The sequence below is a fragment of the Bicyclus anynana genome, chromosome 16, assembly GCF_947172395.1.
Source record: "Bicyclus anynana chromosome 16, ilBicAnyn1.1, whole genome shotgun sequence".
NCBI lineage: Eukaryota > Metazoa > Arthropoda > Insecta > Lepidoptera > Nymphalidae > Bicyclus > Bicyclus anynana.
In genome coordinates this window covers 8653594-8668249 of record NC_069098.1, presented here as the reverse complement: position 1 = coordinate 8668249, position 14656 = coordinate 8653594, and the positions used below count along the sequence as shown (strand labels likewise).

General features: G+C 34.3%; 1 protein-coding gene across 1 annotated transcript; it reads left to right on the top strand.

Annotated features, from left to right (window-relative positions):
- The first annotated feature begins 616 nt into the window (after positions 1–616).
- LOC112044032 (uncharacterized) lies at positions 617–14065 on the top strand. The gene is made up of 18 exons (XM_052886165.1): positions 617–1176; positions 1852–2093; positions 3095–3227; positions 4286–4416; positions 5014–5258; positions 5854–5970; positions 6177–6306; positions 6757–6815; positions 7603–7693; positions 8274–8346; positions 9040–9187; positions 9575–9742; positions 10197–10282; positions 10517–10670; positions 11243–11360; positions 12350–12466; positions 13253–13350; positions 13896–14065. Exons 1-18 carry the CDS (start codon positions 961–963, stop codon positions 14027–14029), a joined length of 2460 nt encoding a protein of 819 aa, XP_052742125.1. The 5' UTR covers positions 617–960; the 3' UTR covers positions 14030–14065.
- Positions 14066–14656: the final 591 nt, after the last annotated feature.

Here is a 14656-nt window from a genome sequence, read left to right as displayed (position 1 = left end):
TTTCATTTGATCGGTAATACCTCCGCAACCATAAGTCTTAATGCATTTTTATGCATACTGATAGGTAAATTTATCCGCCTCCAAATGTGATTTATACATTTGTTATAACAAGTTCCTAAGCCTAAGGTTGCCTGGAAGAGATCGCTACTAGGTAAGCGGTGTTCTACTTCTTATGTTTCTGTTTTGCTTGTTTTTTTTTATTTATTGTGGTGTACAAATAAAGAGTATTAAATAGAAATAAGTAAATTTATTTCTATTACATCACATTTCAGACCTACAGTAGTAGAAATGAAATCGAGGAGATGCTCAACATGCCTCATCTTTTTATTTAGGTATTATAGTCTATAAGTAATATTTTTAACACTACTTGCATATAGTTAATGTAATTCCTGTATTGACAGATCATCTGGGAAATCTGCCAACTTATTGATTTGATAAACTTATACTAACGGTAGATAATAATATGTTAAACTTATGCAAATTGTGCTTGGAGACATTATCCTACAAAAGGTATCCACAGTCAAATGAAACAGGTATTTTGTACAAGAGTTAGAAAGCTTTTGTGTAGAATTATTTTATGATACTTAAACGTCATAAATCAAATAACTTTGTTGAAGTCCCTTTACTTACTTTCAAAAGCGATAGTCCTTTGCGACTGTATGAGCTATCAATTCGCCATTATCCAAATTACGTTCAAGGTCGAGGTTGTGTACATCCATAAAAACTTTAACGATAGCATTTATAAGTTGTCCTACAACAACTTAGACGCGAACTTTGGCTAGCCTGGCACCGACGTCGCTGGACATCGATCTACTTCATGACATACGATTATGCTTCAGTATTCACCATGCCGTCGAACAGTTAGCGTCAAATTAGCTCCAAAAACACGAAACTTTTTTTTGTTCCCCATTCTGGTGTACGTACAGTTTTTTTTTTTTTAAATTTAAATGCAAACTCAATATGAGCGCGGCAAAGATTACAAGCAAAAAATGGATAAGCGAAGAAACTTTGGACGAGGAGGAACTTTTTAAGCATTGCAGGGAAATGGATATTGTTTGTTATGCAGTCACCAAAGTTATATTGGACGCCAATAATAAATGGAAGGAATGTGTTGGCAAACATTATACACATTCGTTAGCGAATCGAAGCTATATTATGGAATTGGTCAGTATACAGGTGAGTTTCTTTTTTTATTTTTTAACCGATTTCCAAAAAGGAGGAGGTTCTACGTTCGGCTGTATGTATGTTTTTTTTTATAAATACATATTACCCACTTAATTCCTTGCTACTTAATAACTAGGTAATTATCTACTATTAATTTTTTTATTAATTAGCAGACGCTAAATTTTGTCTTTTTTTAATTGACTTTAATAAAAGTAGGAGGTTCTTAATTTGACGCGTATGTTTTTTTTATCCTCATGACTTCGTCATTTATAAACCGTTTTTGAAAATTATTTTTTTGTTTGAAAGAGTATACTTCCAGATTGGTCCCATTTAATTTTTACGAAAATTGGTTCCTTAATTTTGTGTTAAAATCAAAATAACTGAATTAAGTGAACGAAGGACATATAAAAACAGGAACATAAAATTTTTTCAACAAGAAAATAATTAAACGACTTGAAAAATACATTACCTACTCTAAAAAGCGAAAAATAACATATTGTGTCCTTTCTATTGATCGGTTTGAAGGCGGTGCTATACCAAATATAGGCTCTTAAAGTTTATTTTGTATCTAAGCACCGCCTACAAACTGATTCAATTTTTTTGTTAAAAAAAGTTTAATATTCTATTGTTCAATTGTCAGTTAAAATTCACTAAAATATACCTACATATTTTTGTATCTTATTTCAGGTTTTAGATCAAATAATACAATATTTATCAAAATTAGTTAAATCATTTTACAAATTAAATCCTAAGTTAGCTAGGCTTAAAAAGGAGAATGACCTATTAGTTAGCAAACACGATCTCACATTTGATATGTTGTGCAGCAGACGATTTATACTGCTGCAGTCGCTCCATGATCTAATCAATACTATACTGTCAGCTTGTCTTCATAGAGAGGACTCGAGGAAAATGATTGAATCTTGTTTGAGGTAATTGATTTTTTAATCCTACTAATATAAATGCGAAAGTTTGTATGGATGTTTGTTACTCTAACACCGTAAATACTGAACCGATTTGGCTGAAATTTAAAACGAATTACTCTGGCTGCTACTTTTTATCCCGGAAAAATTAATGGTTCCCGAGGGATTTGCGAAAAACTGAATTCTACGTGGATGACGTAGCGGGCGATCGCTAGTGATTTATACTTTACTCAGAAACCGGAAGCTGCATAGACCCATTGGAATAACGAGGTAGTATTTTGTAAAAAAGTTAACTTTAATTGGTTTAAAAAAGCAATCCTTTTGCTCTATTCACGCTATTTTAATAGTAATGTATTAGTAATGTATATAAAAGTCTAGCTTAGTAAAAAAAATGTTCTTTACATGCACACTATTTAATACTGTTCAGGCTTGGACATAGCCTGAACGTTTTTGTCCTAAAATGTTGAATTATAGAGTGTGCTAACGTGTCTAGTGACCCGTTTCCATGTTTCATATTGACTAAAATCTCAAAATTTAGAGTATTTCATAGTGACTAGAATCCCAAAATGTTCAGTGTTTCATAATGACTAGAATCCTAAAATGTCCAGTGTTTCATATTGACTTCAAGCCCAAAATGTCCAATGTTTTATAATGACTAGAATCCCAAAATGTCCAGTGTTTCATAATGACTAGAATCCCAAAATGTCCAGTGTTTTATAATGACTAGAATCCCAAAATGTCCAGTGTTTCATAATGACTAGAATCTCAAAATTTCCAGTGTTTATAATGATTAGAATCCCAAAATGTCCAGTGTTTATAATGACTAGAATCCCAAAATGTCTAGTGTTTCATAATGACTAGAATCCTAAAATGTCCAGTGTTTTATAATGACTAGAATCCCAAAATGAGCCATAAAGTTGTAATTCGATACATTATAAATATTAATCGTCTTCAAAATAGAAGTTTCTCACTGTTGATGTACTTTTAAATGTGAAAAAAAAATGTTTCAGCTTAGTGGGTATTTATAACAACTTGATCGGTTTGAGCTACAAGCGGTTCAAATCTAAATACAATATTTGCAGTAACACCTACCCGAATACTGTCAGCGAAACTAAGAACCTTACACTAACTAAACTAGTACTGGTAAGTTTGTATTGATTTTTTTCATAGTACGTACCCTAAGTAACAGTTTACGGAAGAAGTAGATTTTTTCATTATAGAACATTTGCAATGTCCACAGATCCGCATCGTACGTATCGGTCGCTTCGCATTAAACGGATTTTTAATTTTACGGTAGATCCGGTGCGGATCAGTGGACGCACTTGTATGAATGTAAGGTCCCTTGTCCTTACTGTAATAGCAGTAAATCACTGCTTCATCACTACCCTATTGTGGCTTGCACCGGACGTCCGATCTCCACCAACGACAATGACAGAGTGGCTTTTTACCCCTCCACACCGAGTATTTATGAGACAGTGAATATAGGTATCTAATTAGTATACACAAACACTACAATGACTATACAAAGAATACTACAATCCGTTTAATGCGATACGTCCGATACCTACGATGCGGATCTATGAACGTCTACCATAAATATGCTCAATATTGCTTTTACCCACCAAATAGCCGTAAAAACTTCAATAGTTCGAAGGTCGAGGCTCGAGCCTAGGTGATCTACTGAAACTGCTGTAAAATCCCTTTACAAATTATTAAACAATTTAAAAGTAGTATTGGTATATATGACTGTAGATGTAGGTAGGTATACTAAGGTTGCCAACATTTCTTGAGAAAAATATAGTATTTCTCAGAGTTACCCACAAAATACGCTAAAAGAAATTATAGTATTTTTCGAAATAAGCGATATAACACTTTTGTTGTTCTAAAACTATATTTATTTACACTTATGTATTTTTCAAGAATTTTTGTCTTAAGTAAATAAGAGATATTATATGCTATTTCACGTTTTTCGTTCATTTTTTAAATCGTTAATTTTAAATTCAGAATTCGATATGATAGACAAGTTCGGATTCAATGATAATGGTCATAAAATTTAAAGTTCATAAAGTTGTTGTTTTTGCGTACTATATATTTCTTCTACAGTATATAAGTACGCAGACCCGAAATAACGTATAATACTATATACTGTAATACAGTTGTATATACATACATATTATATTAATCGTTTCGCAAATTCGTAGGTACTAGCTAAAAGTCGCACGGAGATAAATTGTCATCGTCTAATCAATTGTTTGGTGATGATGTACAAACCGGAAGAGCACGCCGATAGTGACTCCAGTTCCAGCACTGCCAACAGTTTAGAGATATACCAGTAAGTTCACTAATAACTTCTTTTGAATGACCTGAAGCGGAAAACCATTGGTTATATAAAAACTTTTTAACAAAAAAATTCTGCCGACTTCAAAATCACAAAAAAAAAACATCGTATGTGCTATTGGATAGAAGCAGGCGTTACATTGCGGAAGTTCATCATGATTATATAATGATTTATTTATTTTGCTATCATCCGCGAAAATTCGGCGAACCGAACGAACGTGCAATTGCAAAAAACTTTTGCACGTTGTAGAGTCAACATCTCCTGAGGATGCTCCGGTTTCGGGGTGAAACGTACTTAGAGAGTATTTTGTCGGACCTGGGTGACGTTGTCGCATGGGTTCGCCGAATTTTCGCGGATGATAGCAAAATAAATAAATCATTATATAATCGTATGTGCTACCTTTGAAGGCGGAGCCAAGCCTGTGGCGTGTTAATTAAAGCCGTTTCTGAAAGAACCGTCTCAAACTCGACTCAAACTTTATGATTTAAGCGGCTAGCTAGCGCGCTAGACTCCCCCCGTCGTGTCATCTACGAACTTGGCAAGCTAGGGACATAATCACTCTCGATAACTCGATGATTTTAAACATTCTAGCACCCTAACCAAACACATTACGCCGCCTACATCATCCGCACCTCGACGTATGAACATGAACAATCGCAGACAGGCCTTCATAGACAATAAAAAAGCGAAAATGAAACAAGCACAAAGCCTAGTTGAACCCAAAAACGGGCACAAAAAACTTAGTGAAGTACTGAACCCACAGATTTCGGATTCCGAAGTGCCGTACACTTCGCTATTGACCAATGAGTGTGCTTTGGATGTTTATAGTGGGGAAGGTGAGCTAAAAAAAACCTTTTTACCTTTTACCTTATGTATCGACCACGAATTGTATCTAAAATTTTTAATATGAAACAGAAGCAGTTTCTTGCAGAGTTCAATCATTTATTAATATATATAGGCATCACATACATAATCCCAACCTTAAACTCAATCTGAACGATTGAGTTTAAGGTCGGGATTTTATTGAATATTGGACTATATTTAAAGGCCTTTAGGTATAATTTATTTTACCAATAATTCTAAAACTGTCAAAGCAATATTGGCCAGTTTTTAATTGAAATTTTCAACATGATTATTGATTATATATATATGCGTCCTTTTATTATAAGAGGTCAATCGTTCTGCCTTTACATATGCGCATGATGAAAACTTATCATCTTTATTTTATGCCTATTTGCTGCATAAGTGGAATAGACGCTGAAAGCTACAGTGTGAGTCCGCATATTCATAGAAAACCGCCGTTTTTTAAAGACAAAAGCTAATACCAGCGTTGCTACGTCATATCCCTACTAAATATAGTGAGATTTCAATAGAATGCTGGCCAAAGAAATATTATCTTATTTATACAAAGTGAATGTTTTGATTTTCCAGAAAATGTCAATACTATTCTACAAAGTGAAGAAATATACATAGAGATACTACTCGACACTGTGGCAAACATATCTCCACTACTATTGGGACCAAAAGGTGCTAAAACACTTAAATCAGGTAAATAACCTCGAGCTGTGCTCGACAATTTGGAACCCTCGTAATTTTAATCTTAAGTTTTCGACTAATTATTACCATTATCTAATAACATTACCTGACGTTTCAAAAGTGCTTGTAAACTAAGCCTAATTTAAATAAATGAATTATGAATGTTTGTATTTTCTAATGCAATTCTGTATGTATTAAATATGTGAAATTCCTTGTAGGTAGGATGCAAGCTACCAAAAAAGCAGCGCAGAAAGTAACAGAATACTATCAAAATTTACTTTGGGGAGACGTTGGGAGCTGTCTTGAACACATCGTGCTTTGGTGGTCTTCATTCCCATTAGCTACAAGGTATGAATTATATTAGCAACTACCAGACGCCCACGACTTCGTCAGCCCTTAGACCGACATTCCTCCTTCTTAATCCGACACTGTCGGAAATTAGTTCTTAGCGGACGTCTACGAACTATAAACTAGTCCCCTGCTAAATTTCATCGTTTTACGTCATGCTGTTTTCGAAATTTCGTGATGAGTGACCTTTTGTTTTTATAAAATGTATGTTTAAATAGTCAAATTATTTATATGTACCATTATGGAACACACTACTTTAAGTAGGGAACTGCCCGGAAAAGCCGAAATCGCCTGCAAGAATTCAGATGCAGTGTTAAGAATTTATGAAATTGAAATTTGCGCGTAAATCGCTTGTTTTAGACGGCTTTCGATCTCTTAGAAATCATCCGTCGTATTCAATAATTTATCGGTTTACAGATGTTTTTTTCGTGTTATTTTTTTCAATTCTAGGTCGCCCAACACAAGCCAAAATCTTCGTGAATGGTTATTTTCTACTTTCAACGATAATAGTGAGTACTTATTTAATTTGTTAACAATAATATATGCATTATGTAGGTACTTTGCCACAGATATACGACATTAGCGTTAATATTATTTTTGGTTAATTCAGGTATAGTTTTATTGCATGGTATGCAGCTCTAGCAGGATCTTACTAATTTTGGCTGGTTAGGGAGAAAAACACGTGCTGAGCAGAGGTAGTGTTAACAGATCGAAAATACTATTTAATATTTGTACGGTTGAATTTCCTGTATTGGGAAAGTATAGTAGGTTAGTATTTGCGTGTTTATCATAGACAACGCATTGCATATCCACACGCAATGTATGCGTTAATAGATCGCTTCGATTGCGTGACAATGTTATATAAGTCCTCAAGTGAGAAATAGGTCAACAACAAAAAGTAGGTACGAGTATACTTTTTATTTTCATTAAATTTTTCACTTGACTTCTAATCTGACTCAAGTAATAAAAAAGTCACGACAATTTCTTAAATCCACATTTGGTTTTAAATTTAGGGAACGTTTATTGAGATACAGTATTTTATTTAACCTGGAGGTATGAAGAAATACAAAGCCGACATCTCCTTGGTCAGCACATTTTTTGGTCGAGAATCTGTTATACACGAAAACAATATCTTTACACACAACTAAAACCATCAGCAATAAAAAGGGACAACTTTACTCATTTTTAGGAATATACTTAACTTGTAAAATTGTCTATCCCTAAATTGTTTTTACGAGAAAGCTAAAGTTTCCTAAATGTTCTAAACATTTAGATTTCCTTTCGTTTTATCCACAGATACTCCAGATTTAGTGCTATCATCATTGAGAATATTAGCCGATGCATTAGGGTGTCACGTTACTACAACTTCCTGGGACAAGCATTTTGGGTAATGTATGTTATAAATAAATAATCACACAAGAATAGATTCATACTATTTTTTTTTTAATATGGAATTAGCTCGCGCTTGACCACGATCTTACCTGATGGTAAGTGTAGATGTGGCCTAAGGTGATACGCGCTTGCATTGAAGATGACTCTCATCTTAAAGATGCCAAGGTTGTAAGAATTAGGAAATACTGACTTCGGGAGAGATTAAGGATACCAAGTTTTTTAGCGGCAGTTTTGGCTTTGGCTTCTATAGATCGACCGAAATTGCTGGTAGCCGATATGTCGACACCCAGAAGATCTAATAAATAGATTTGAATGCAGATTGACTTTGTAACTATAAGTCGCCAGTCCCGATTAATATCACAACATTCTGATTAAAACTAATATCAGAATGTTGTGATATTAATCGGAACTAACGACTCTGAAGTACGAAGGCAAAACCCAACATACTTTTACTGAATGCTATTGAGATTTTTTTTATAAGTAGAAAATAACAATTATCCTATAGTATCGTTATTCTGCTGTTAGATAATGCAGTTTAATTAATTTAACATTTAAACATTTTTTAACATTCCCAGAGCAACTTTAACCACAAACCTAAAACCGACATCTTTAAAGGATTACTCAAACCTGTCTGTCGTCATTACCGAAGTAAGTAGGTAATTAATTTTATTTGTATTACGTAGATTAATTTATACTTCGATCAACAAATATACCTACTTATACATATATGGTGATCTATAAAGCAGATATCCCGCGGATTTACCCGCGCAATTCCCATTCCCGTGGTACTCGGGACATACAGGGTGCTCGGGAATATTTTACATAACTCTGGGGTTATATTATTTACTGAAAATTAATTAATAATCTTCAAGGAACATGTGTTCTAAAATTATTATTTTCAAGGTAAATAACATTTCTTTTGTAAATAAACTAAATGTTAAAATTTACCCTTATCCCTATAATTATGAGGTAGCCAAGTTTTACGTGTTATAAAATGCAAGGATAGAAAAAGGCGTGTGTTACATGGATAGTCTTAATTATTTAAATTACTTTGTATGAAAACATAACAAGTTTTTTTTTTTTTTTAAATATTACGTATGCAGTTCGCCTCCTTTAAGTGGACTTCAACCTTGAAGTTATGGGAAATACTCCCGAGCACCCTGTATATGAGAATATAATAAAGCCTATTTTACTGGTTGATGTAAGCTTTCCATTGGTAAAAATAAATTAAAAACGGGCCACTGTTCATAAAAAACAAACAAAGAATTAAAATATTTATAATATTGGTTAAACCAATTTTATTAAATAGCTATGGTAAGAACATGTTATAAAACATTCCAGGCTACAGAATCCGGAGCCAACTTCTCAGTAATGCTGCAAGAGCTGGTGACGCTAAACAACCACTGCGAAGTAACATGGGACTACATTCTAGGAGCACCATTGGAAGATTTGCCTATTGTGGAGCAAATACCAATTTTACATCGATTAGGTAAATTTTAAAGGTATCCTATATGCTCAAGTATCCGAATCAATAACGTCTTTTAACCTTCCGATTAGAATAAAAATTTTTTGTAAATGTAATAAAGAGTTATTAATAAAATAGTTACTATTGAAAAATTTATACTTAAATTGAGTATCTCACATTACTATCAGCTGTCCGACCAAACCAGTTTTTACGGCCGAAACCGAAAACGAATTTCGGTTGCGGTTTTGATTGTAGTTTCGTCCGGTTTTTAACCGAAACGAAACGGTTCTTAATCATTCATCCCTCTCGGCTTGTATCGCATAAGTATCGAGCTCAAGTAACCGACCGCTCTGCGTACCTCTCTACGTCCATGGGCCCGTAGTGGGCTGATAAATTACTACTTTATTACAGATCATTCGATCCATACGTATCGCCTGTGGTGCCTCGCGGAGAGCCGTCGGTTAGCCAATCTGTGGGATATGGACAACTTCTTCCGAGTTACGCATAACGACATGCAAGTATGTCTGGAGCAACTTGTCAACTTGCGGTTCGCTGACCACAATGAAACCTTGGAATCTGGTAAATTATTGCTGAAAATAATTATTAACTTTTCATTTTACTTTATTCGCATGACATTATTGTTTTTGACATATATAATTTACATATATATTTTAATTCAGCTACACAGTTCAGTTCACAAATCCCCCGGGAACCATGAATTTTTTCGGGATGAAAAGTATGTGTATATCCAGAGTAAAATCTATTACCATTCCAAATTTCAGCCAAATCGCTTCTGTAGCTGAAGCGTAAAGGAGAAACAAATATACACAAAATCACTAACGCGACTGGCAGCGTGGCGGTGTCCACGCTGCCTAATAAACCACTGAGCTCAAGCTATCAAATACCCTCATGTTTATATCAATACTAATACCTCCCCTCCACAATAACATAAATAATGAATCCTGTAATCGAGGTACTTGTAACACGAGAGCTAGTCTGCTAGCATTATGATGATGTTAAAAATTGTTAACAGGTAAAATTGGTGTGCACGAAAACGTCTGCGCTAAAATGAGAGAAAAGTTAGTGTCTGAAGTTAAAGTCAACATTCAGAAATTGAAGGTAGGTAAATATTATATTGTTGAATTTTTCTAACCACCCGACCGTATATCAAGTATACACATACTTGATAAGTTTTTTTATAATAATAACTAGCGGACCCGGTCAAGCTTCGCTTTAGCTTAAATGCACTTACTTCTTCCCTACCCCTTTACCCCTGAAGTGGGTTAAATTTTTTTTTGTTAAAATGTTTTTTGTAAAAATTATATTCTTCTAAAAATTCTTTTTTTTTTGTAGGAGGCTACAGATGAAATAACAACAGTGTTGTCGTCAGTGTGCGCCACAATAAGTCTGGCGCACCTCACTATGATATTCCCAAACAACGCCGAGTGGCGGAGAGTGACTCAGCCGCTGGACCCGACATTCTCCTTCTATGTACATGAGTTCCTAGGTAATTACTTATATTCAATTTTACAAAGTGATAGATTGCTTACTATACCTACCTACTGATATGTGTTTCAAATAATCGGTTATTGAAGTTATCATTTGTTGATTTCCGTATTAAAAATTCAGACATTTCTGCATTTTAAAATGCTTGGTTATTTTAAATGGTTTTGAAATTATCATTGTTGTTTTGTATGACAGATATAATGTTATTGAAATTATCATTGTTGTTTTGTATGACAGATTAAATGTTTTTGATATTATCATTGTTGTTTTGTATGACAGATAAAATGTTATTGAAATTATCATTGTTGTTTTGTATGACAGATAAAATGTTATTGAAATTATCATTGTTGTTTTGTATGACAGATAAAATGTTATTGAAATTATCATTGTTGTTTTGTATGACAGATAAAATGTTATTGCAATTATCATTGTTGTTTTGTATGACAGATAAAATGTTATTTAAAATATAATTGTTGTTTTGTATGACAGATAAAATGTTATTGAAATTATCATTTTTGTTTTGTATGACGGATAAAATGTTATTTAAATTACCATTGTTGTTGTGTATTACAGACAAGATGTTACTGCCAGTAATCAAAGCGACGTCGGACACGACGCCGCTGAACATGGTGCTGCGGATTATGTGCGAGTCGTGGCTGCACCACATTTACGTAGCCAAAGTTAAATTCACGTCAGTATCTTATCTCTTCAAGCGATATTTCTATCCCAGGAGTAAAAGGAGATGGTCCAAAATTGTATTTAGCCCAGGTCCCGTCATTGTACCCTGGCGGAAATAAAAGAAGCTATTATTTTTAACTATTTTTGATTATACAAATCTACGAATTTACTTTAATTCTTTCGAAATAATGAATATTATCTCCGGATTTCGAAATAATGAATATTATAAGAAATGCAACATTAATAAGGGTATTATTAGTGGATAGATGACGTTTTCAATGCATTAATCGATTTGACGTTTGCTGTCAACTGTCATGTCATAGTTGCTCTATAAGCGCCATCTTGATGTAACTCAAAAATTTGGGTTTTTATTTTATTTTGTTAAATTTATTCACTTTAATAAATTTTAATAAATTCCTTGTATTTTTTAAATTTTAAAGATATGGAGTACAAGAGTGGACCTGAAATGGACCATCTCCTTTCAATTAGTTCCAAGGTGCTGAAATGGCGACCCCCCACCGGAACCGTGGACCGATGACAGGGAGCCGCTGGATGCTGGCGGCTCGAGACTTGTGCTTGGAATTCCATGCAAAAGGTCTATGACCAGCAGTGGACGTCCATCGGCTGTTAATTATAATGATGATGAAGTCAATTTTCTTCATGTTTTTATGTTACTGTGGTGAAAATTATAGCGGAGACTCCACACTATGTTATCATCATTATCATCCGATGGACGTCCACTGCTAGACATACGACTAGGCCTCTTGCATGGACGGTCGTCATTCCAGCACATTGAGACCTTAATGTCATAGTTTAGTTTAATTTTGTAATAATTTTAGTTTTTTTGGATTTGGATGACATCGCATGGGGTTTTAAAAGAGATTAGCGAAATAAATCAATTATTCAACTTTTCGTGCTTAATGTATATCGTTTGAGATTTTTGTATAATCCTCTTGTAATACAGGATCAACGTTATGAACGTACTTTGTATTTGTTGTACAGAAAGGACGCTGCGTTACAGTTGTTGGCGGACTTCAACGAGGTCCGCATATGGTTGAACAACTGCAAACATCTCGCTGCCACTTCGAAGAAACACATGTTGCAGAACGAAGTGTTAAGGTAACATTTTAAAGGCTCGTAAAGAGCCTCGAAATTACGCCATATTTATACATTTTTTTAGCTCGGAAGTAGTGAAAAGGACTGAAGAAGCGAAAAAATTTTTTTTTGGTTTTAAATCTTTATTAGAAATACCCATTTATCATTACTTTTTGATCACCCCTCGTATGTTATAAAACGTTACATACGTGCGTTTTCATAATTACAGCCTCTGCTTTCTTGCTAGCACTCGCCTACGGCTCGGCCTAGCAATATCGCCTCGGCTGTAATTGTCAACTTGCCGCACTTTTATCATAATGTATATTTTCTACTTCCATTTCGTAATCTACTCAATATAAAACCTCAAATAGTTTCACAAAGCTATCATTCTTACAGATCGTTTGGTAGTTCATTACCACGAGGGTAAACAATGCTTCAATGACTTTTTAAATTTTTACCTATATAGTTCCATGACATTGGCCACAAAAATTCAGGTTTCCTGAAAAAGACACAAAATCTAGAAGCCCACACTGATAGGCCACACCCAATACCAATTATACCTATTATATACTAAGTTTTGGTAGTTATTTTATTAATTCCATCATCATAGTAAAAGTATTGTATGCCACTGCACGTAATTGACCATTGTAGAACTCGTAGTACCATAGCCCTCATTACATGACAGTGGCATAAATAACTATTCAACCTACTTTTTACAATAATATTAATATTATAAATGCGAAAGTAAGTCTGTTACTTTATCAGACTGAACCGCTGAACCGATTTTGATGAATTAATACCGTTTTGCAGACGGTGCGAAGGCGTGGGTCGACTCCTGCTGCACGCGCCAGGCGACCTCATCTCTATGCAGGAGTCCACCATGCAGTCGGCTAGGATTAGGAAAGATGGTATGTTTCATCATAAGTTTTTCACTAGGGTAGGGTAGGGAAGACAAGACGTAAGTGCATATAAGTCAAAGCTAAGCTTGATCGGGTACTATATGTTATATATAACTTCATCATCGTATCAGCTTATGGACGACGTAGTCCGGGATCCGTAGAACATTTTTTACAACTGATTACTATCAAGTTAATTTTTCGTGAGTATTTTCATCTCGATGAGACGATCATCTTTTTTTATTTACGAAAATTCTTGATTCTGGTAGCTAAATGAGTTACCTGGAAATAAAAATAACCTCGTTATTGATACAAGTTGGGAGGAGGGTAGTTTATCAAAAGTTGTTACTAAACAGATGTTTTTTTTACTGTTTATTAATGAATATTTATTAATACAACTTAACAGTCACAATGTCCTACAAATTTGTGTGGTACATTTTCTCGTTCCGACACTCAGGAATTTTTATTTCCTGGTAACTCAGTTAGCTACCAGAATCAAGATTTTTTGTAATTAAAAAAAGTTATTAACTATTTTGTTGTTTTCCTTTTTTTATTAGAAAGCGACACTCCAGCAGAGCAGCTGATGCCAGCGGAGATGTACGTGCCGAACCAGAAGCAATGGCTGACTCTGCGCGCGGGCAAACTCAAAGGACCCGTCGCCTTCACACTTTGTTGCTTAGTTTTGTATTAATGTTATCGAAATTAACATATGTTTAAATAAAAATCTTTTTTTTAATGTTGAATGTTTTAATCCTAATGTAGCTAATATCCCGGGATCCGTGCAAGAACAATTTTACAAGTGATTACTCATTCAACCATCTTGATGAGACGCTCAACTTATTTATTTACGAACATCCTTGATTCTGGTAGCTGACTGGGTTACCAGGTAGAGAAAATTTATGAGCGTCGGAACGAGACAATGTACCACGCAATTTGTTGGAGTTTGTGGCTGTTATGTTGTATAACTATAAATTAAGCAACAGTAAAAAAACATCTTGTTAGTAACGACTTTTGGTATTCCCGCCTCCCAACTTGTATCAATAATGAGGTTATTAAAAGTTGTTACTAACCTATTAATGACTACTTTGATTTAAATGTCCAAAATTTAACTTGGGAGAAAGTAACAACACAAAAACCAATTTTCATTTTGACAATATTTTGTCTGTTTTGAGCTTAGCTCCGAACTACTTAATAGATTTTCATTCGTAAGCAAATATGTTATTAACACATGGAAGGAACATCGGGCGTACCTACCTCTACATACTGTCGTCATGAAACAGGCCAGAGGTAACCCGTTGGTTACTAGGTAGGTCTAAAT